The sequence below is a fragment of the Oncorhynchus mykiss genome, chromosome 9 (assembly GCF_013265735.2).
Source record: "Oncorhynchus mykiss isolate Arlee chromosome 9, USDA_OmykA_1.1, whole genome shotgun sequence".
NCBI classification, from domain to species: domain Eukaryota; kingdom Metazoa; phylum Chordata; class Actinopteri; order Salmoniformes; family Salmonidae; genus Oncorhynchus; species Oncorhynchus mykiss.
The window spans coordinates 23,970,657-23,991,865 of NC_048573.1; the positions used below are offsets into that span (position 1 = coordinate 23,970,657).

The 21,209-nt window shown below is 43.5% G+C and overlaps 1 protein-coding gene and 1 long non-coding RNA gene across 6 annotated transcripts in view; one reads left to right on the forward strand and one right to left on the reverse strand.

Moving 5' to 3' along the window:
- The window catches only part of LOC110532975 (rap1 GTPase-GDP dissociation stimulator 1), a 58,947-nt gene extending 54,049 nt beyond the window's left edge, over positions 1-4,898 (reverse strand). For 2 of the 5 annotated variants that reach the window (XM_036987626.1, XM_036987620.1), the window contains exons 1-2: positions 4,420-4,898; positions 591-701 (exon numbers count right to left, since the gene is read on the reverse strand). In XM_036987626.1, coding sequence (XP_036843521.1) covers positions 591-701; positions 4,420-4,423 — 115 coding nt within the window. In that variant the 5' untranslated portion in view covers positions 4,424-4,898. The remainder of the gene's footprint in view (positions 1-590; positions 702-4,419) is intronic. The other 3 variants (XM_036987625.1, XM_036987623.1, XM_036987624.1) reach the window with 3 other exon arrangements.
- Positions 4,899-5,873: 975 nt separating this feature from the next.
- Positions 5,874-16,685, forward strand: LOC110531768. Its single transcript, XR_005053208.1, has 3 exons — positions 5,874-6,032; positions 16,202-16,246; positions 16,631-16,685. It is a non-coding gene; the product is annotated as an uncharacterized LOC110531768 (long non-coding RNA).
- The last annotated feature ends 4,524 nt before the right edge of the window (positions 16,686-21,209 follow it).

Genomic DNA, 21,209 nt, shown 5'->3' on the forward strand with positions numbered 1-21,209 from the left:
TGAGCAAGGAACTTAAACGTTAGCTTTCTTACATGGCACATATTGCACTTTTACTTTCTTCTCCAAAACGTTGTTTTTGCATTATTTAAACCAAATTGAACATATTTCATTATTTATTTGAGGCTAAATTGATTTTATTGGATGTACTATATTAAGTTAAAATAAGTGTTCATTCAGTATTGTTGTAATTGTCATTTACAAATAAAAAATAAAAATAAACTATTGAAAATCGGCCGATTAATCGGTATCGTTTTTTTGGGGGTCCTCCAATAAATCGGTATTGGCGTTGAAAAATCATAAATCGGTCGACCTCTAACCTCTAAGCCCCTTAGCTATCAGAACTGGTACATAATCTAGAAGGATACACTAAATATAACCCATTAGAGGGCAAATGTGTCAATGATGTTTTGAGCGTGGAGTTAATCTACTGGAAATGTCAGAATTCTGACTTCAGTGATTTGACCTTGTTTTAATCAGTTCCCAGTGGTCTTGAAAGCACCATAAACTTGCATCCATCCTGTACTGTGCATAAGGTCCTGAAGGGTACCCTCCAGCAATGTCACAGTCTGAGGAGTGTGGGTTAAACTTACTGTTGTGGGCCAGTGCTTTGAGCAGGCAGTCCAGGCAGCTCTCCACACTGTCTGTGGTGCTGTCAGCTGAGGCTAGCTTCAGCTTCTTCAACGCATCACTCAGGTTATCTGCTGGGAGAGGGGGAAAAGTGAAAAGATCATGGGCAGAGGTCTTAGGTAGCCTACACTGTTTTTATCAAGGGCTGGATGGCAAATTTGACCACAGCTGCTACCTTGAGCCATACAGTATAGAGCAACCCACAAGTAATATCACACAGTTTAAAAGGCATATGAGAAGACGTATAGGCTACACTAAATTCACCATCCATAATTTTGTCAATGTCTGAATCTGACTGTTGAACAGTCACCATTCGCCGTCCTCTGCCAAGTATCCTGCCCCGAACCTTAGTCACTGTTACTAGCTGGCTATCACCTGGTACTCTACCCTGCACCTTAGAGAATGCTTTGCCCTCTGTACATCAAGCCATTGAACACTGGTCACTTTAATAATCTTTACATACTGTTTCACCCACTTTATATGTACAGGGCATTCGGAAAGTATTCAGACCCCTTGACTTTTTCCAGTTTTGTTACAGCCTTATTCGAGAATGGATTACATTTGGGGGTTTTTCGCTCATCAATCTAAACACAATACCCCATAACGAAGAAAGCAACAACAGGTTTAGAATTTTTTGAAAGTGTATCACATTTACGTAAGTATTCAGCGATGTTGCCAGGTTTCCTCTAGACGTGATGCTTGGCATTCAGGCTAAAGAGTTCAATCTTGGTTTCATCAGACCAGAGAATCTTGTTTCTCATGGTCTGAGAGTCGTTTAGGCACTGTCATGTGCCTTTTACTTAGGAGTGGCTTCCGTCTGGCCACCCTAACATAAAGGCCAGATTGGTGGAATGCTGCAGAGATGGGAGAAGCTTCCAGAAGGACAACCATCTCCACAGAGGAACTCTGGAGCTCTGTCAGAGAGACTTTCAGGTTCTTGGTCACCTCTCGGACCAAGGCCCTTCTCCCCCGATTGCTCAGTTTGTCCGGGCGGCCAGCTCTAGGAAGAGTCTTGGTAGTTCCAAACTTCTTCCATTTAAGAATGATGGGAGGCCACGGTGTTCTTGGGGACCTTCAATGCTGCAGAAATGTTTTGGTACCCTTCCACAGATCTGTGCCTCGACAAAGTCCTGTCTCGGAGCGCTACGGACAATTCCTTCGACCTCATGGCTTGGTTTTTGCTCTGACATGCACTGTCAACTGTGTGACCTTATATACCAGGTGTGTGTGCCTTCCCAAATCATGTCTAATCAGAAATATCTCAAGGATGATCAATGGAAACAGGCTGTACCTGAGCTCAATTCCCAGTCTCATCGCAAAGGGTCTGAATACTTATGTAAATAAGATATTTCTGTTTATTATTTTAATAAATTTGCAAACATTTCTAAAAACCTGTTTTCGTTTCGTCATTATGGGGTATTGTGTGTAGATTTGAGAGAAATTGTTTTAATCTATGTTAGAATAAGGCTGTAATATAACAAAATGGGGAAAAAGGAAAGGGGTATGAATAATTTTAGAATGCACTGTACTCACGTCATGGCTAATCCTATACAACTACTGTTGTACACCTTCAATATTCATATACTGTCTATACGCACCATTCCGGACACTGACATTGCTCATTCTGATATTTCTTAATTTTAACTTTTTGGATTATGTGTGTATTGTTTTGTACTGCTATGTATTATTACTGCACTGTTGGAGCTAAAAAACAAGCATTTTGCTGCACCTGCGATATCTGCAAATATGTGTACGCCACCAATAGAATTTGATTTGAATAGAAATGTGTCTCAAAACAAGAGGCCGAAAAACACTTCTGTAGCGTTATTACACAATCAGAGACTGAAAGGTCGACAGACAGACAAGCTGACTTAAAACCAAAGCCCTTCTGACTCCTCCTGCATAAGGATGCACACAGCTGTGTGCCGCACCGCCACTTCCAATGTTCCATCTCCCTCCATTCTCCTTCTCAGATGGTGGCTCTAGACAACACTGTGACAGATTGGTCATACAGCAGTGGTCCCCGGTAAAAATCAGGACATGAGCAGTTGTAGAGCTCATCCCTGAGGAGCTCTACAACCGTAGGCAGAGCTGACATGTGGCAGTGGGCATCAGACCATTAGGACTGCATCAACAAAACATTGGGTAAACAGGAGCATGTCAACGCAATAATACTGTATTGGATATGAGTTCAAGTCCTGATGGGAACTGCCTCAGTCACAGGCAGTACTTTGATGGGTCCTTATCATAATGGACATTCTTCGTCTAAGCAGTGCGCCTGGTATGCTGGGCCAACTCTAATAATTATTTAGAGATTTTGACATCCAGAGCTGTTACAGAGCTCAGCTAATGGGCTGCCCCAGGGGAAGAGGAGCTGAGGTGACAGCCACACACTCACAGAGAGGGTGGATGAGTGAGTGAGTGAGTGAGTGAGTAAAGACCCTGACATTCCCCCTCCCACAGATGGTCTCTAATGTGTGCAATGAGGATTTGGATTAAACAGTGTGACAATTTTAAAACCAGTCAAACGAGTTGTTTTTTTTCCTTTTCCAGCCTGGCCTCCATTATATAATGGATTTTTCTTGCCATTCAGATTATGGTATCAGTCAGGCAGGGTCCCTCCCTATGGCTAATGAGGCCTGAGTGACGCATTAGCGTAACACAAGACATGTCATGTCATGAAAATGTTAGAAACATAACAGGCCATGTTTGCATAAAGACTACGCCAGTCAATTATCCATAACTCATAAGTCCAGTTTGCTGTGCCTATTGATGATTCTACCCACCAGTCTTCAATCAAAGCATTGATAAATGCAATTAATGTAGTGTGTTACTGCTTGGCTGGAGCAAAAGCCTGCACCCACACTTACCTTCAGGGTAAGATGCCCAACCCTGTCCTATAAAGATATGTGTCTGTGGATGGATGGGTTCATCTGACCTCCTTTCTGCAGAATCACATAATGGAAAATTCTGGAGGCTAGTACCGTGTGCCTGCACATTGTATGGATATACAAAATATACCCCAGGATTCTGGAAGAATCAAAAACCCTGATGAGACAAGAGTACATCCTACTCAACAATCCAATGCAAGTCACTGGGAATAAATGATTCGAGTTAAAATGAGAGTAGCTACATTACTCCCAAAAGAGAGCATCCTCAGTCAATGCATTTCTCTTACTAAGTGTCAGGCACACAATTACTATAAAAGGCGACATGAACAGCTCGATTTGTCAGTGTGTGAGTGTAGGACTATTGCATAACAGTGTGATATTGATGGCATACATGTCTGCGCTGACCACAGTGCAGTACCCTGATGATAGTAAACAAGTAGTACGGCTGTCAACATGTACGCATGTGGTAATGTGGTAGTAGCTAGAATTTGTGTTTAACTGAATAATCCGTAGTTGAGGATTCAATGCAACAAATTCCATACGAGTCTCGAGCTGAAACCAAAAAAATACAACGCTGGCAGTATGGCTGTCAAGAATGCAGGTTCTGTCTAGCAATGCTCGTGTTACATAATGCCATTGCATGGGCAAGCGAACAGACAGCTTCCCGTTTCCTCCATCCACCCCACCTACTCGAATGAATCAAGAACTCAAGACACAGAGTGCGGTCTTCTAGTTGGCTGCAAACATGGGACAGACATATTTAGTGAGTTAGCTTGGCTAATTACGATACGCACCCACCTACCCTTACATGTGTGGGCTACTATGTCCACGTCGGGTCTGTGTAATCTTTACAATAATTGACAACTGGATGACGTATGATTCAGAAAGTGTTGCTACTCACCCATTTGGCTACTGTAGTGCGCGTGATAGTCCCAATCAGTTTCGAATTAGGATGCGCCCAGAAGGCTGTCAAATGGGTATTCACAGCAACAACAACAAAAATTATAAGTTATGTGTTGGTCAACACTTGATTTTATATTATTTGAAGTCGCTAGATTGCTAGCTGGCTGGTCAATCAGATATCAAGGCCCACCTTAGCTAACCCACGCCGTGTCGTACCCGGCAATACTAGCAAGCCACAACCTCACCCTCCCAGATGGCGCCGGGGATGCTTGCAGCGTAGCCTATCGTACGACCCCGAACTCACAACTACGATGGTATGGTTCTGTAATTTATCCGCTGGTAATATTGATCCACATCGACGACAAAATTCGCTACTTCAACCACAAGAGTTTTGCTCCAACGCTACAAGAAACGCACTTCCTATACTCGCTTGCTTGCAGTTGCGGCACAGAATCCATGCACAGGGAATAGCAGCCTATTGCTTGCAGTTGATTGGTTATTGGCCTGTACATAAGATCTCGTTTTCCACGATTATTGGCCAAAGTCTGTGTCGTTGGCTCGTGCCACGCCCTAAAAGTGTTAAAAATGCCCACCTTTCAAGGGACATCCACAATCCATAGCAATTAAGTCACACAAACAGAATTGTAGCTACAAAGTTTGGTCTGGTTGCTACTTCACTGGAAAACTAAGGCACTCTTTTCATTGGACTATCTGGGTTAGGAGGGATTGGACCATAGACATAGAATTGATAGAAATTAGAATGTGCTGCTGTTTTTTGGATTACCACAATCCATGACCGGGAACTGTCTGAAAATCAATTCTCCTGAGAAGGGCAGAGATGTATCCATATGTAATTTTACTGGGCAGAGGTTTTGTATCCATATGTATTTTTACAGCTGTAGATTGGTACTTTCAACATTTCCCCCTATGTAAATAAATGTAATTAAAGTTTTGAGCATGTCGTTTGAGCGTGTTGTTCTGGCTAAAATAGCCAACCTGGCCCATCCCTTACTACTGTATTTATACAGTAAATCTAATAATTATAAAATTACTGTTTTGCAGATTTGAAAATGTACATTCACAGAAATACTACATTATACATGTAATTCCCTGCTCACACAGACGATACCAGTTTCCAACTTCCCACCCACACATGGGAGATGGGTTGCGTAACGTTCAGTACAACAGAACGGTGTGCAACGTTGGAATCAACAGAAACGGTACGGTACTGAATGACCAATTGAAACACGTTGTGATTATGGTGTCCCATGGGGCCTATTATAATATAACGGTGCGCAACGTTTTGGTGAAAACGTGCAGTTCAGTAAAAACCGTCACGCAACGTAGCAAACGTTGAAGTGAACTGAATGCACCCCTGATGTAAACTACCCTATGTGTTACTGCCATCTAGCGGTGTGTTTATTAACACGCAGACCAATGTTTTCCATCTAGGCAGGTTCAGTGTAGCCTGGCTAACCGCAGAGGGGTATCCTAGGGAGCAAGCAACATCTACTTCTAAAGCTAAACAGCTTGTTAGCGTCACATTCCAGCTCAGTCTTCATCCGTACTATGACGGTGGATATTGCTCGTCCAGCTGTCGAACTCTAGCAGGTACGGCGAGTGCATGTTGTATATGGATAGTCGAACTCACAACTTTTCATTCCCTTTACCAAAAAATATAGCAGTTTTGAATTTGCCTTAAAAATGCTGTAACTGCAGTCGACTGTGGCATTTTGGTCGCAATAATTGCAGAATAACTGCAGTGTACTGCATTTTAATTTCAGTTCAACTGCAAAGAAAAACTGTGTTATTTTGGACGCAGTATTTGCAGCATACATTTTTTTCGTACGTGTTGAGACAATGCTGAAACATCAATCCACGAGAAACTCAGTGCAACATTTTCATTTGTGCGTAAAATAAAAGTTGTCTTGCAAATTCAGCAGGCTACGGTGTGAAATAGGCTTTCAGAAGTACCGTCTTTATTGTATTACTTAACTTTAATGTGTGCAGAGGGTTCGAGGAGAGGAACGGAAGCAACACGGTTACACATTGCGGTGCTTCTCAATGCACAAACATCACTCCTATCGATATACACTATATATACAAAAGTATGTGGACACCCCTTCAAATTAGTGGATTTGGTTATTTCAGCCACACCCATTGCTAACAGGTGTATAAAATCGAGCATAATACAGCAGGTCGGTTTGTCAAATTTCTGCCCTGCTAGAGCTGCCCCGGTCAACTGTAATTGCTGTTATTGTGAAGCATCAGCCGCAAAGTGGATGGCCACACAAGCTCACAGAACGGGACCGCCAAGTGCTGAAGTGTGTAGCATGTAAAAATCGTCTGTCCTCGGTTGCAACACTCAGCACAAGAACTGTTCGTCCGGAGCTTCATGACTACCTCTTTCCCTACTGTATTTATTTTTATTTATTTATTTTGCTCCTTTGCACCCCATTTATTTTTATTTCTACTTTGCACATTATTCCACTGCAAATCTACCATTCCAGTGTTTTACTTGCTATATTGTATTTACTTTGACACCATGGCCTTTTTTTGCCTTTACCTCCCTTATCTCACCTCATTTGCTCACATCGTATATAGACTTGTTTCTACTGTATTATTGACTGTATGTTTGTTTTACTCCATGTGTAACTCTGTGTCGTTGTATGTGTCGAACTGCTTTGCTTTATCTTGGCCAGGTCGCAACTGTAAATGAGAACTTGTTCTCAACTTGCCTACCTGGTTAAATAAAGGTGGGAAAAAAATGAATTGGGTTTCCAAGGCCGAGCAGCCGCACACAAGCCTAAAATCACCAACGCCCAATGCTAAGTGTTGGCTGGAGTGGTATAAAGCTCGCCGCCATTGGACTCTGGAGCAGTTGAAACGCGTTCTCTGGAGTGATGAATCGCGCTTCACCATCTGGCAGTCCGACGGACTAATCTGGGTTTGGCGGACGTCAGGAGAACGCTACCTTCTTGAATTCATAGTGCCAACTGTAAAGTTTGGTGGATGAGGAATAATGGTCTGGGGCTGTTTTTCATGGATCGGGCTAGACCTCTTAGTTCCAGTGAAGTGAAATCTTAACGCTACAGCATACAATGACATTCTGGACGATTCTGTGCTTCCAACTTTGTGGCATCAGTTTGGGGAAGGCCCTTTCCTGTTTCAGCATGACAAGGTCTCATCGCCCAACATAACTGCTTGACCTCACTAATGCTCTTGTGGCTGAATGGAAGCTAGTCCCCACAGCAATGTTCCAACATCTAGTGGAAAGCATTCCCAGGAGAGTGGAGGCCGTTTATAGCATCAAAGGGGGACCAACTACATGTTAATGGCCATGATTTTGGAATGAGATGTTTGCGGAGCAGGTGTCCATATACTTTTGGTCATGTAGTGTATATATTTTTATTGATTCATACAAAAGTGTTATTGCGTGAAGTTCAGCCCAAAACACATTCTGTCATTGCTAAATGTATTGTGCCATATTTGAACATTACCATTTTTATTTGTTACCCCAATTTTGTGGTATCCAATTGGTAGTTAGTCTTGTCCCATCGCTGCAACTCCCGTACGGACTCGGGAGAGGAGACGGTCGAGAGCCGTGCGTCCCTCAAAACACAACCCCGCCAAGCCACACTGCTTCTTGACACAATGCCCGCTTAACCCAGAAGCCAGCCGCACCAATGTGTCGGATGAAGCACCATACACCTGGTGACCGTGTCAGCGTGTATGTGCCTGGACCGCCACAGGAGTTGCAAGAGCGCGATGGGACAAGGACATCACGACCGGCCAAACCCTCCCCTAACCCAGACGGATCTGTAGTGACACAGCAATGTAACCGATGTGAAATGGCTAGCTAGTTAGCGGTGTGCGCGCTAATAGCGTTTCAATCGGTGATGTCACGCGCTCTGAGACCTTGAAGTAGTCTCTGCAAGGGCCGCGGCTTTTGTGGAGCGATGGGCAACGATGCTTCGAGGGTGGCTGTTGTCGATGTGTACAGAGGGTCTCTGGTACGACCCCAGGTAGGGGCGAGGAGAGGGACTGAAGCTATACTGTTACACTAGCACTACGATGCAGTGCCTCAGACCGCTGCACCACTCGGGCCGGCCAAAATTACTTTTTTAACACAAAAAAAACATTTGTTTAATACAATATCAGACATCTTCCTCACATGAAGGGGATGATGAAGCAATATTTGCAAGAAGGGAATCTGATTTCATTGGTCCTCAACTCACGGCTCAGTCATTTCTTTCAAAGTAGCCTAAATGGAGTTAAATGTGAGTTAATCTGCAGATGGAGGTGTTTAGTCCCAGGGTCCTTAGCTTACTGATGAGCTTTGTGGGCACTAGGGTGTTGAACGCTGAGCTGTAGTCAATGAACAGCATTCTCACAGGTGTTCCATTTGTCCAGGTGGGAAAGGGCAGTGTGCAGTGCTATTGAGATTGCGTCATCTATGGATCTGTTGGGGCGGTATGCGAATTGGAGTGGGTCTTAAGGTTTCTGGCATGATGGTGTTAAATGGCGCCATGACCAGCCTTTCAAAGCACTTCATGGCTACCGACGTGAGTGCTACGGGGCAGTAATCATTTAGGCAGGTTATCTTCGCTATCTTGGGCACAGGGACTATGGTGGTCTGTTTGAAACATGTTGGTATTAAAGACTCGGTCAGGTCCGCTCATGCTTTGAGTACACGTCCTGGTAATCCGTCTGGCCCTGTGGATTTGTGAACGTTTAACGTTCAAAGGTCTTGCTCACATCGGCTACGGAGAGCGTGATCACACAGTCACCAGGAACAGCTGGTGCTCTCGTCTTGCCACATCCAACGAGCGTCAGAGCCTGTGTAGTAGGATTCAATCTTAGTCCTGTATTGACGCTTTGCCTGTTTGATGGTTTGTCTAAGGGCATAGCGGGATTTCTTATAAGTGTCCAGATTAGTGTCCCCCTTCTTGAAAGCGGAAGCTCTAGCCTTTTGGCTCGGTACGGATGTTGCCTGTAATGGTTGTGGTTGGGAAATATACGTATAGTCACTGTGGGGACAACGTCGTCGATGCACTTATTGATGAAAAAGGCGACTGAGGTGATATACTCCTCATTGCCATTGAGGAGTTCTTCTCATCTAAACATCCTGTTCTCCATGTACTTCCGTTCTGTGTCAGAATATGTAGAATAAAATACCTGTATGTCTCTAGTGGTAAACTTGAGTAGTGCAGCAGAACACAACATTAACCTCTTGTGAAAGTAAAACTCTAAGCATAACCCAACTCAAGCATTCCACAATTCTTGAATTGAAGAGTTATTCTTATACAAAGCACAGAATAATAACAGTTAAAAAGCACAACATAGTAACCATAACGACAGTAACATCAGAATATCACATTGACACTTTAGCAGTCAATCACAGTACTCACAATTTTTCCGATTTTACTGAATATAATAATATAATAATAATTTAAGCCAAACCGGGCATCTTCTGACTCTCGCCTGACTCTGAATCTCTGTTTGAATAGTCTGTTGTGATTGCAAGGGAACTTGGGGGTGGGTGAGCAGCACTGTTTTAATAGTGTGGCCTGCTCAGGACACGTCTTTCCGTTGTCAAGGACATACGTGTTTGGTCTTTTCTTTTGGATAACCTTGCATGGCGCACTGTAATTTGGTGCACCTTTTTTGACATGAAAGGGAAGATTTACCCACACATGATCTCCCTCTGATGCTTGATCGTTTCACCCTCCGTTTGGCGTCCGTGTAGGATTGAACTTTTTCTTGTGTGGCACACACGACATCGTCGGACACGGAGGGACTGTGTAGCGGGAGAATGTCCAGTTTTGTGCGCAGCATTCTGTTGTTCAACAGCACATAGGGTGCAGCTCCTTTAGTGGCATGAGCTGTCGTCCTGTAGTGCATAAGGAATTGTTTCCTTCTCGGATCGCGGTTTGGAGACCGTCATTCCACCGCGCCATTTGCTCGTGGGTAGTACACACTTTGGAGTGTTTAATGTCTCTGTCATAGAGGAACGAAGTCCATTCCTTCTAAGTGAATTAAGCACCATTATCGCTTACACTTTCGTAGCAATTTCCATTGCGACTGAACATATCTGTTAAGAATTGAATGACAGTCTGGATAGTTACATTACTGGTAAACGCAACCTCGGGCCATTTACTGTAGTAATCCACTAGGGTGATCGCGTAACTACAATCTGCTGGGGCAGTTTCAAACAGACCAACAATGTCAATTCCAAGTTTTTTGCATGGGCCTTCAGCCTTCTGACAGAGTTGATATTGTAGTTTTTTAAATTTATTTTGTATTATTTTTTTTGTCTAGAGTTGGATCAGTTTTAATATTGCGGATAGATTGTCGCTTCCATCAATGTAATTGTCTGCATCATTTCTAAACCCCCATATATTTTTTGGGGATGGATATTGTTAGGTTAGAATTATCGGTTAATTGAATGATTAGAATATTCTGCCCTGAAACGTATCATTTGTATGGAAGTGATTAGAATGTAGTCAGAGTTAGGGTAAAGACAATATGTCTTTATGGTATTATAAACAGACTGGCTGAGCTTGGTGCCGACCTGACTAGAGATTGGGAGAGAACAGGGAGTACTCGTCAAGAACAAGGTCACAAAGCTCTGGCGGCTGGATAGCAGGACATGTGTGTGCGTCTGTTTGTGTGCATGTTGTTCTGGGTATGGTTGTATGTGCGTCTGTTTGTGTGTGTGTGTGCATATGGCTGTGTGAATGTGTGGGCGTGAGAAGTCAGTATAAAATGAATTGTTTTGTATTCTTGACTTTAGAACGTTCTCTGAATAAACTGTACTAACCTTTTGTATAAGCTGAGTCTTTGACTTATTATTATTATTATTATTATTATTATTATTATTATAATACCCATGGTCTTACAAACCTCGGGGATTGGTCATTGCTATTGATTGATTGTTATTATCATTGGGATTGGAAATTCTCTTATCAGATATATATATATATATATATATACACTGCTCAAAAAAATAAAGGGAACACTAAAATAACATCCTAGATCTGAATGAATAAAATATTCGTATTAAATACTTTTTTCTTTACATAGTTGAATGTGCTGACAACAAAACCACACAAAAATTATCAATGGAAATCAAATTTATCAACCCATGGAGGTCTGGATTTATAGTCACACTCAAAATTAAAGTGGAAAACCACACTACAGGCTGATCCAACTTTGATGTAATGTCCTTAAAACAAGTCAAAATGAGGCTCAGTAGTGTGTGTGGCCTCCACGTGCCTGTATGACCTCCCTACGATGCCTGGGCATGCTCCTGATGAGGTGGCGGATGGTCTCCTGAGGGATCTCCTCCCAGATCTGGACTAAAGCATCCGCCAACTCCTGGACAGTCTGTGGTGCAACGTGGCGTTGGTGGATGGAGCGAGACATGATGTCCCAGATGTGCTCAATTGGATTCAGGTCTGGGGAACGGGCGGGCCAGTCCATAGCATCAATGCCTTTCTCTTGCAGGAACTGCTGACACACTCCAGCCACATGAGGTCTAGCATTGTTTTGCATTAGGAGGAACCCAGGGCCAACCGCACCAGCATATGGTCTCACAAGGGATCTGAGGATCTCATCTCGGTACCTAATGGCAGTCAAGCTACCTCTGGCGAGCACATGGAGGGCTGTGCGCCACCCAAAGAAATGCCACCCCACACCATGACTGACCCACCGCCAAACCGGTCACGCTGGAGGATGTTGCATGCAGCAGAACGTTCTCCACGGCGTCTCTAGACTGTCACGTCTGTCAGTGTGAACCTGCTTTCATCTGTGAAGAGCACAGGGCGCCAGTAGCGAATTTGCCAATCTTGGTGTTCTCTGGCAAATGCCAAACGTCCTGCACGGTGTTGGGCTGTAAGCACAACCCCCACCTGTGGACGTCGGGCCCTCATACCACCCTCATGGAGTCTGTTTCTGACCGTTTGAGCAGACACATGCACATTTGTGGCCTGCTGGAGGTTATCTTGCAGAGCTCTGGCATCGCTTCTCCTTGCACAAAGGCAGAGGTAGCAGTCCTGCTGCTGGGTTGTTGCCCTCCTACGGCCTCCTCCACGTCTCCTGATGTACTGGCCTGTCCCCTGGTAGCGCCTCCATGCTCTGGACACTACGCTGACAGACACAGCAAACCTTCTTGCCACAGCTCGCATTGATGTGCCATCCTGGATGAGCTGCACTACCTGAGCCACTTGTGTGGGTTGTAGACTCCGTCTCATGCTACCACAAGAGTGAAAGCACCGCCAGCATTCAAAAGTGACCAAAACATCAGCCAGGAAGCATAGGAACTGAGAAGTGGTCTGTGGTCCCCACCTGCAGAACCACTCCTTTATTGGGGGTGTCTTGCTAAATGCCTATAATTTCCACCTGTTGTCTATTCCATTTGCACAACAGCATGTGAAGCATAGGAACTGAGAAGTGGTCTGTGGTTACCACCTGCAGAACCACTCCTTTATTGGAGGTCTCTTGCTAATTGCCTATAATTTCCACCTGTTGTCTATTCCATTTGCACAACAGCATGTGCAATTTATTGTCAATCAGTGTTGCTTCCTAAGTGAACAGTTTGATTTCACAGAAGTGTGATTGACTTGGAGTTACATTGTGTTGTTTAAGTGTTCCCTTTATTTTTTTGAGCAGTGTGTGTGTACAGTGCCTTGCGAAAGTATTCGGCCTTTGCGACCTTTTGCCACATTTCAGGCTTCAAACATGAAGATATAAAACTGTATTTTTTTGTGAAGAATCAACAACAAGTGGGACACAATCATGAAGTGGAACTACATTTATTGGATATTTAAAACTTTTTTAACCTGTTAGAGCTCTAGGGGCGCTATTTCATTTTTGGATAAAAAACGTTCCCGTTTTAAGCGCGATATTTTGTCACGAAAAGATGCTCGACTATGCATATTCTTGACAGTTTTGGAAAGAAAACACTCTGAAGATTTTGTCTGTAAGTGCCCCAGAACTCATTCTACAGGCGAAACCAAGATGATGCATCACCCAGGAATTAGCAGAATTTCTGAAGCTCTGTTTTCCATTCTCTCCTTATATGGCTGTGATTGCGCAACGAATGAGCCTACACTTTCTGTCGTTCGCCCAAGGTCTTAGCAGCATTGTGACGTATTTGTAGGCATATCATTGGAAGATTGACCATAAGAGACTACATTTTCCAAGTGTCCGCCTGGTGTCCTGCGTCGAATTCGGTGCGCAATTGCCAGCTGCTTCTACTTTACCATTTGATTCAGGGGAGAAAGCATGTGTCCAAGAACGATGTATCAATGAAGAGATATGTGAAAAACACCTTGATGATTGACGTTTGCCATGTTTTCAGTCGATATTATGGAGTTAATTTGGAAAAAAGTTTGCGTTTTGAGGACTGAATTTATGGATTTTTTTTGGTAGCCAAATGTGATGTATAAAACGGAGCTATTTCTAATACACAAGGAATCTTTTTGGAAAAACTGAGCATCTGCTATCTAACTGAGAGTATCCTCATTGAAAACATCAGAAGTTCTTCAAAGGTAAATTATTTTATTTGAAGGCTTTTATGTTTTTGTTAATGTTGCGTGCTGGATGCTAACGCTAATGCTAACGCTAAATGCTAACGCGAAATGCTAACTCTAGCTAGCTACTTTTACACAAATTATTGTTTTCCTATGGTTGAGAAGCATATTTTGAAAATCTGAGATGACAGTGTTGTTTACAAAAGGCTAAGCTTGAGAGATGGCATATTTATTTCATTTCATTTGCGATTTTCATAAATAGTTAACGTTGTGTTATGCTAATGAGCTTGCTGATAGATTTACACAATCCTGGATACAGGGGTTTTTTCATAGCTAAACGTGACGCAGAAAACGGAGCGATTTGTCCTAAACAAATAATCTTTCAGGAAAAACTGAACATTTGCTATCTGAGAGTCTCCTCATTGAAAACATCTGAAGTTCTTCAAAGGTAAATGATTTTTTTGAATGCTTTTCTGTTTTTTTGTGTAAATGTTGCCAGCTGAATGCTAATGCTAAATGCTACGTTAGCCATCAATACTGTTACACAAATGCTTGTTTTGCAATGGTTGAGAAGCATATTTTGAAAATCTGAGATGACAGTGTTGTTAACAAAAGGCTAAGCTTGAGAGCTAGCATATTTATTTCATTTGATTTGCGATTTTCATGAATAGTTAACGTTGCGTTATGGTAATGAGCTTGAGTCTGTATTCACGAACCCGGATCCGGGATGTGAATATGCATAGTCGAGCATCTTTTCGTGACAAAATATCGCGCTTAAAACGGGAACGTTTTTTATCCAAAAATGAAATAGCGCCCCTAGAGCTCTAACAGGTTAAACTTCTTCACAATAGTATCTCGGACCTGCCTGGTGTGTTCCTTGTTCTTCATGATGCTCTCTGCGCTTTTAACGGACCTCTGAGACTATCACAGTGCAGGTGCATTTATACGGAGACTTGATTACACACAGGTGGATTGTATTTATCATCATTAGTCATTTAGGTCAACATTGGATCATTCAGAGATCCTCACTGAACTTCTGGAGAGAGTTTGCTGCACTGAAAGTAAAGGGGCTGAATAATTTTGCACGCCCAATTTTTCAGTTTTTGATTTGTTAAAAAAGTTTGAAATATCCAATAAATGTCGTTCCACTTCATGATTGTGTCCCACTTGTTGTTGATTCTTCACAAAAAAATACAGTTTTATATCTTTATGTTTGAAGCCTGAAATGTGGCAAAAGGTCGCAAAGTTCAAGGGGGCCGAATACTTTCGCAAGGCACTGTATATATATATATACACACACACTGCTCAAAAAAATAAAGGGAACAATGCTTCAAAATAAGACTCCGCGGCAAGCTCTGTCTGGCCTCCTTCAGCCACTCCCTGTTCCTCATCGCCCTTGGTCCCATATTTCCCTGGATTTTGTCACTGGGCTTCCCCTGTCAGATGGCAACCCCACTATCCTGATGGTGGTGGATAGGTTCTCCAAAGCCGCCCATTTCATACCTCTCCCCAAGTTACTGTCAGCCAAAGAAACGGCTCAGCTCATGGTGCAGCACGTCTTCCGAATCCATGGACTCCCGGTCGACATTGTCTCTGATTGGCATCCTCAGTTCTCGTCCCGATTCTGGAAGGCGTTCTGCACCCTTATCGAGTCGTCGGCCAGTCTGTCGCCCAAGTTTCATCCCCAATCCAACGGCCAGTCGGAGCAAGCCAATCAAGACATGGAAACGACACTTCGGCATCTCTTCTCTAGTAACCTGGAGCCAGCAACCAGTCTTGGTGGAGTATTCTAGGAACACTCTACCCTGCTCAGCCACTGGACTCTTCCCGCTTCGAGTGCTCCGTGGGGTGTCAGCCCCCGCTCTTCCCGGAGCAAGAAGTAGAGGTCAACATACCCTTAGCCCAGATGTTCGTACACCCCTGTCGGTGTACCTGGAAAAGGGCTCGGTCGTCTCTTCTCAAGATCACCTCCAGGTATCGTCAACAAGTGGGGCGCCACCAGACTCCAGCGCTCCGCGATCGTCTCGGGCAGAGGGTATGGTTGTCTACACGGGATCTTCCCCTTTTGGTGGAATCCCGCAAACCTTCCCCCCTTTTCATTGGTTCATTGGTCCTTTCCCCATCTCGAGTCCTTAGTTCCACTGCTGTTCGCCTGCTGTTACCTCGTACCCTCCGTATACACCCTACTTTTCATGTGTCCAGGATTAAGCCCTTGTCTCACAGCCATTTGTCTTCTGTTTCCAGGCCCATCCCTCCCCCTGTGTCATCGATGGCCAGCCAGCATACACGGTGAGACGCTTTCTGAGGGTTTGACCATGGGGCAGGGGTTTCCAGTATGTGATTGACTGGGAGGGTTATGGCCCGGGGGAGAGGTGCTGGGTTCCAGCTAAAGGTAGGACGCCAGGTGGCGCCTCTAGAGGGGGGAGGTACTGTCACACCCTGATCTGTTTCACCTGCCTTTGTGATTGTCTCCACCCACCTCCAAGTGTCACCCGTTTTCCTCATTATTCCCAGGGTATTTATTCCTGTGTTCTATCTGTTGCCAGTTTGTCTTGTCAAGTCAACCAGCGTGTTTTTCCGTTCTCCTGCTTTTTCCAAGTCTCTGTTTTTCTCGTCCTCCCGGTTCTGACCTTTGCCTGCCCTGACACTGAACCTGCCTGCCTGACCATTCAGCCTGCCCTGACCTCGAGCCTGCCTGCCACTCTGTCCTCCTGGACTCTGACCTGGTTTATGCCCCTTGTTTTATAATAAATATCAGTGACTCGAACCATCTGCCTCCCATGTCTGCATCTGGGTCTCGCCCTGTATCGTTATAAGTAAAGTTTGTCTAGAGTTGTTTTTCCCTCTGGTTGCACATGTGACGTGCTGGTAGAAATGAGGTTAAACGGATTTAAGTTTGCCTGCATTAATGTCCCCGGCCACTTGGAGCGCCGCTTCTGGATGAGCATTTTGTCCAGTTCAAAGTGAGTAATCGCTGTTTTGATGTCCAGAAGCAATTTTCGGTCATAAGAGATGGTAGCAGCAACATTATATACAAAATGAGTTACAAACGATGCCAAATGACAACAAAAAATAAATACCACAGTTGGTTAGGAACCCGTAAAACAGCAGCCATCCCCTCTCGCGCCATTATAATATTTGTGCGAGTGTTATTGCAAGAAAGACAAGTCTTCGTACATACAGTCGTTTGAAAAAGTTTGTGCACCCCTGACAATTTCCATGATTTCCATTTATAAATAATTGGGTGTTTGGATCAGCAATTTCATTTTGATCTATCAAATAACTGATGGACACAGTAATATTTCAGTTGTGAAATTAGGTTTATTGGATTAACAGAAAATGTGCAATATGCATAAAAACAAAATTAGACAGGTGCATAAATTTGGGCACCTCAATAGAAAAATCACATCAATATTTAGTAGAGCCTCCTTTTGCTAAAATAACAGCCTCTAGAAGCTTCCCATAGCCTCTAATGAGTGTCTGGATTCTGGATGAAGGTATTTTGGACCATTCCTCATTACAAAACATCTCCAGTTCAATTAGGTTTGATGTTTGCCGAGCATGGACAGCCCGCTTCAAATCATCCCACCGATTCTCAATGATATTCAGGTCTGGGGACTGGTATGGCCATTCCAGAACATTGTACTTGTTCCTCTGCATTAAATGCCTGGGTAGATTTTGAGCAGTGTTTTGGGTTGTTGTCTTGTTGAAATATCCAGCCCCGGCGTAACTTAAACTTTGTGACTGATTCTTCAACATTATTCCCAAGAATCTGCTGATATTGAGTGGAATCCATGCAACCCTCAACTTTAACAAGATTCCCAGTACCGGCACTGGCCACAGAGCCCCACAGCATGATGGACCAAATTTTACTGTGGGTAGCAAGTGTTTTTCTTGGAACGCTGTGTTCTTTTGCCGCCATGCATAACGTCCCTTGTTATGACCAAATAACTCAATCTTTGTTTCATCAGTCCACAGCACCTTATTCCAAAATGAAGCGTGCGTTTGCATACCTCAAGCGACTCTGTTTGTGGTGTGTGTGTGCAGAAAAGGCTTCTTCCGCATCACTCTCCCATACAGCTTCTCCTTATGCAAAGTGCGCTGAATTGTTGAACAATGCACAGTGACACCATCTGCAGCAAGATGATGTTGTAGGTCTTTGGAGGTGGTCTGTGGGCTGTTTTTGACCGTTCTCACCATTCTTCGCCTTTGCCTCCGATATTTTACTTGGCCTGCCACTTCTGGCCTTAACAAGAACTGTGCCTGTGGTCTTCCATTTCCTCACTATGTTCCTCACAGTGGACACTGACAACTTAAATCTCTGCGATAGCTTTTTGTAGCCTTCCTCTAAACCATAATGTTGAACATCTTTTTTGAAAACATCTTTGTTTTCAGGTCATTTGAGAGTTGTTTTGAGGCCCCCATGTTACCACTCTTCAGAGGAGAGTCAAAGAGAACAACAACTTGCAATTGGCCACCTTAAATACCCTTTTCTCATGATTGGATGCACTTGTCTATGAAGTTCAAGGCTTAATGAGCTCACCAAACCAATTGTGTGTTCCAATTAATCAGTGCTAAGTAGTTACAGGTATTCAAATCAACAGAATGACAAGGGTGCCCACATTTTTGCATAGACTATTTTTCACATCTGATTTAATTTCATACAACTTAATATTGCTACATTAAAAATCTTTGTCTGGACAAATACCCCAGTACTCAGCTTTTATTAGAAAATGAATGGCATGCCACTGTGATCATTTTCTGTGACGACAGAGTAAATTATTATGCAGCCTCAGAGGGGTGCCCAAACGTTTTCATACGACTGTGCGTCCCTATATTATCCAGCGTTTAGTTTTGTGGAGAAATGGAGCATACGATTAGCAGCGTGCATTCACCATACATTTAAGGAGTCGGGTTACACTGAGATTGTGCCCTTGAATCAAATGGTGCACTTTAACAGTTTCTTTACCAGCTTTTCCCGCCAATCTGTTTTCAAGGGCTTGTGTCGTCATCCACTCTGTTAACCAATATCCATACGGTTTTCCAAAGCTTCAAGAAAATATGGTGTGAATTTGAAGCTCTCCGCAGTTCTATCACAAGCCTTTTTGTTATGGTGTTTTCCCCCTAAAATATCTCTGCTAATATTTCCATTAACGACATTTTACAAATGCCCTGCTTTCTACTGTATGTTTGCCTCTTGCTGGATTGTTGCGACATGACCATCAACATCATGGGAGATAGTACAGAAGCTATCCCCACGCCAATGCTCTCTAAGAAGGAACTGCAGAGGATGGCTCAGTTGGCGACGGGGGAAGACTCTGAGATGTGACCACTGTAGTCAGAGCCCTCAAAGTGATGTAGTTCATTAGGCATGGATTCATTAGGTTCCAAATGGAAGAAAACATTGAAATGTTGATTGACTACCTGGACATAAGAAATAATTGATATTTAATTTTTTTGCATGCCCTATTGAATACAAACCTGGGGTGACATTGTCTTCAAAACAGTATTTGCGTGCAAAGAGATTGACTCTGTCAATCACCACATTCTTATCTGCAGACTCAACAGGCTTGGTTTCTCAAATGACTGCCTCGACTGGTTCACCAACTACTTCTCAGATAGAGTTCAGTGTCTCAATTCGGAGGGCCTGTTGTCCGGACCTCTGGCAGTCTCTGTGGGTGCCACAGGGTTCAATTCTCGGGCCGACTCTTTTCTCTGTATACACCAATGATGTCAGTCTTGCTGCTGGTAATTCTCTGATCCACCTCTACGCAGACGACACCAATCTTCTGGCCCTTCTTTGGACACTGTGTTAACTAACCTCCAGACGAGCTTCAATGCCATACAACACTCCTTCTGGGGCCTCCAACTGCTCTTAAAAGCCAGTAAAACTACTTGCATGCTCTTCAACCGATCGCTGCCCGCACCTGCCCGCCCGTCCAGCATCACTACTCTGGACAATATGTGGACAACTACAAATACCTAGGTGTCTGGTTAGACTGCAAACTCTCCTTCCAAACTCACATTAAGCATCTCCAATCCAAAATTAAATCTAGAATCGGCTTCCTATTTCACAACAAAGCATCTTTCACTCATGCTGCAAAACATACCCTCGTAAAACTGACTATCCTGGACTTCGGCGATATCATTTACAAAATAGCCAACACTCTCCAAAACTCTACTCAGCAAATTGGATGCAGTCTATCACAGTGCCATCTGTTTTGTCACCAATGCCCCATATACAACCCACCACTGCGACCTGCTGGCCCTCGCTTCACAATCGTCGCCAAACATACTGGCTCCAGGTCATCTATAAGTCTTTGCTAGTTAAAGCCCCACCTTATCTCATTGCAGCACCCACCCGTAGCACTCGCTCCAGCAGGTATATTTCACTGGTCACCCCCAAAGCCAATTCCTCCTTTGTCTGCCTTTCCTTCCAGTTCTCTGTAGCCAATGACTAGAGTGCATTGCAAAAATCACTGAAGCTGGAGACTCATATCTCCCTCACTAACTTTAAGCACCAGCTGTCAGAGCAGCTCACATATCGCTGTACCTGAACATAGCCCATCTGTAAATTGCCCATACAACTACCTCATCTCCATACTGTTATTTATTATTTTTCTTTTTTTTTTTGCTCCTTCCCCAGTATCTCTACTTGCACATTCATCTTTTGCACATCTATCACTCCAGTGTTTAATTGCTAAATTGTAATTATTTTGCCACTATGGCCTATTTATTGCCTACCTCCCTTATCTTATGTCAGTTGCACACACTGTATGTAGGATTTTTCTCTATTGTGTAATTGACTGTATGTTTGTTTATTCCATGTGTAACTCTGTTGTTTGTGTCGCACTGCTTTGCTTTATCTTGGTCAGGTCGCAGTTGTAAATATGAACTTGTTCTCAACTAGCCTACCTGTTTAAATAAAGGTGAAATAAAAATAAAATAAGTTGGAGCTAGTTATATTATCTGAGAACTAGACATCCTAATTCTGCAAATTCGGACTAATAATGTAGTGGATATTTTCAATTACCAGTAATGAGGAGAGACAAGGACAATCACCAATCAGGATATTCACTTTATTAAAAATGTATTGATAAGAGAGCTGGTCACACCACCCACAAAGTGAAAAGAGTGAGAGCCCATTGAGTGGAGTGAGCCTCTGGTTATTTACTATATAGGTGCAACATCAGCGATGACATACAATAGTTCCAGACACCAACCCCACACATCCTGTGCCAGACCTTGGCCC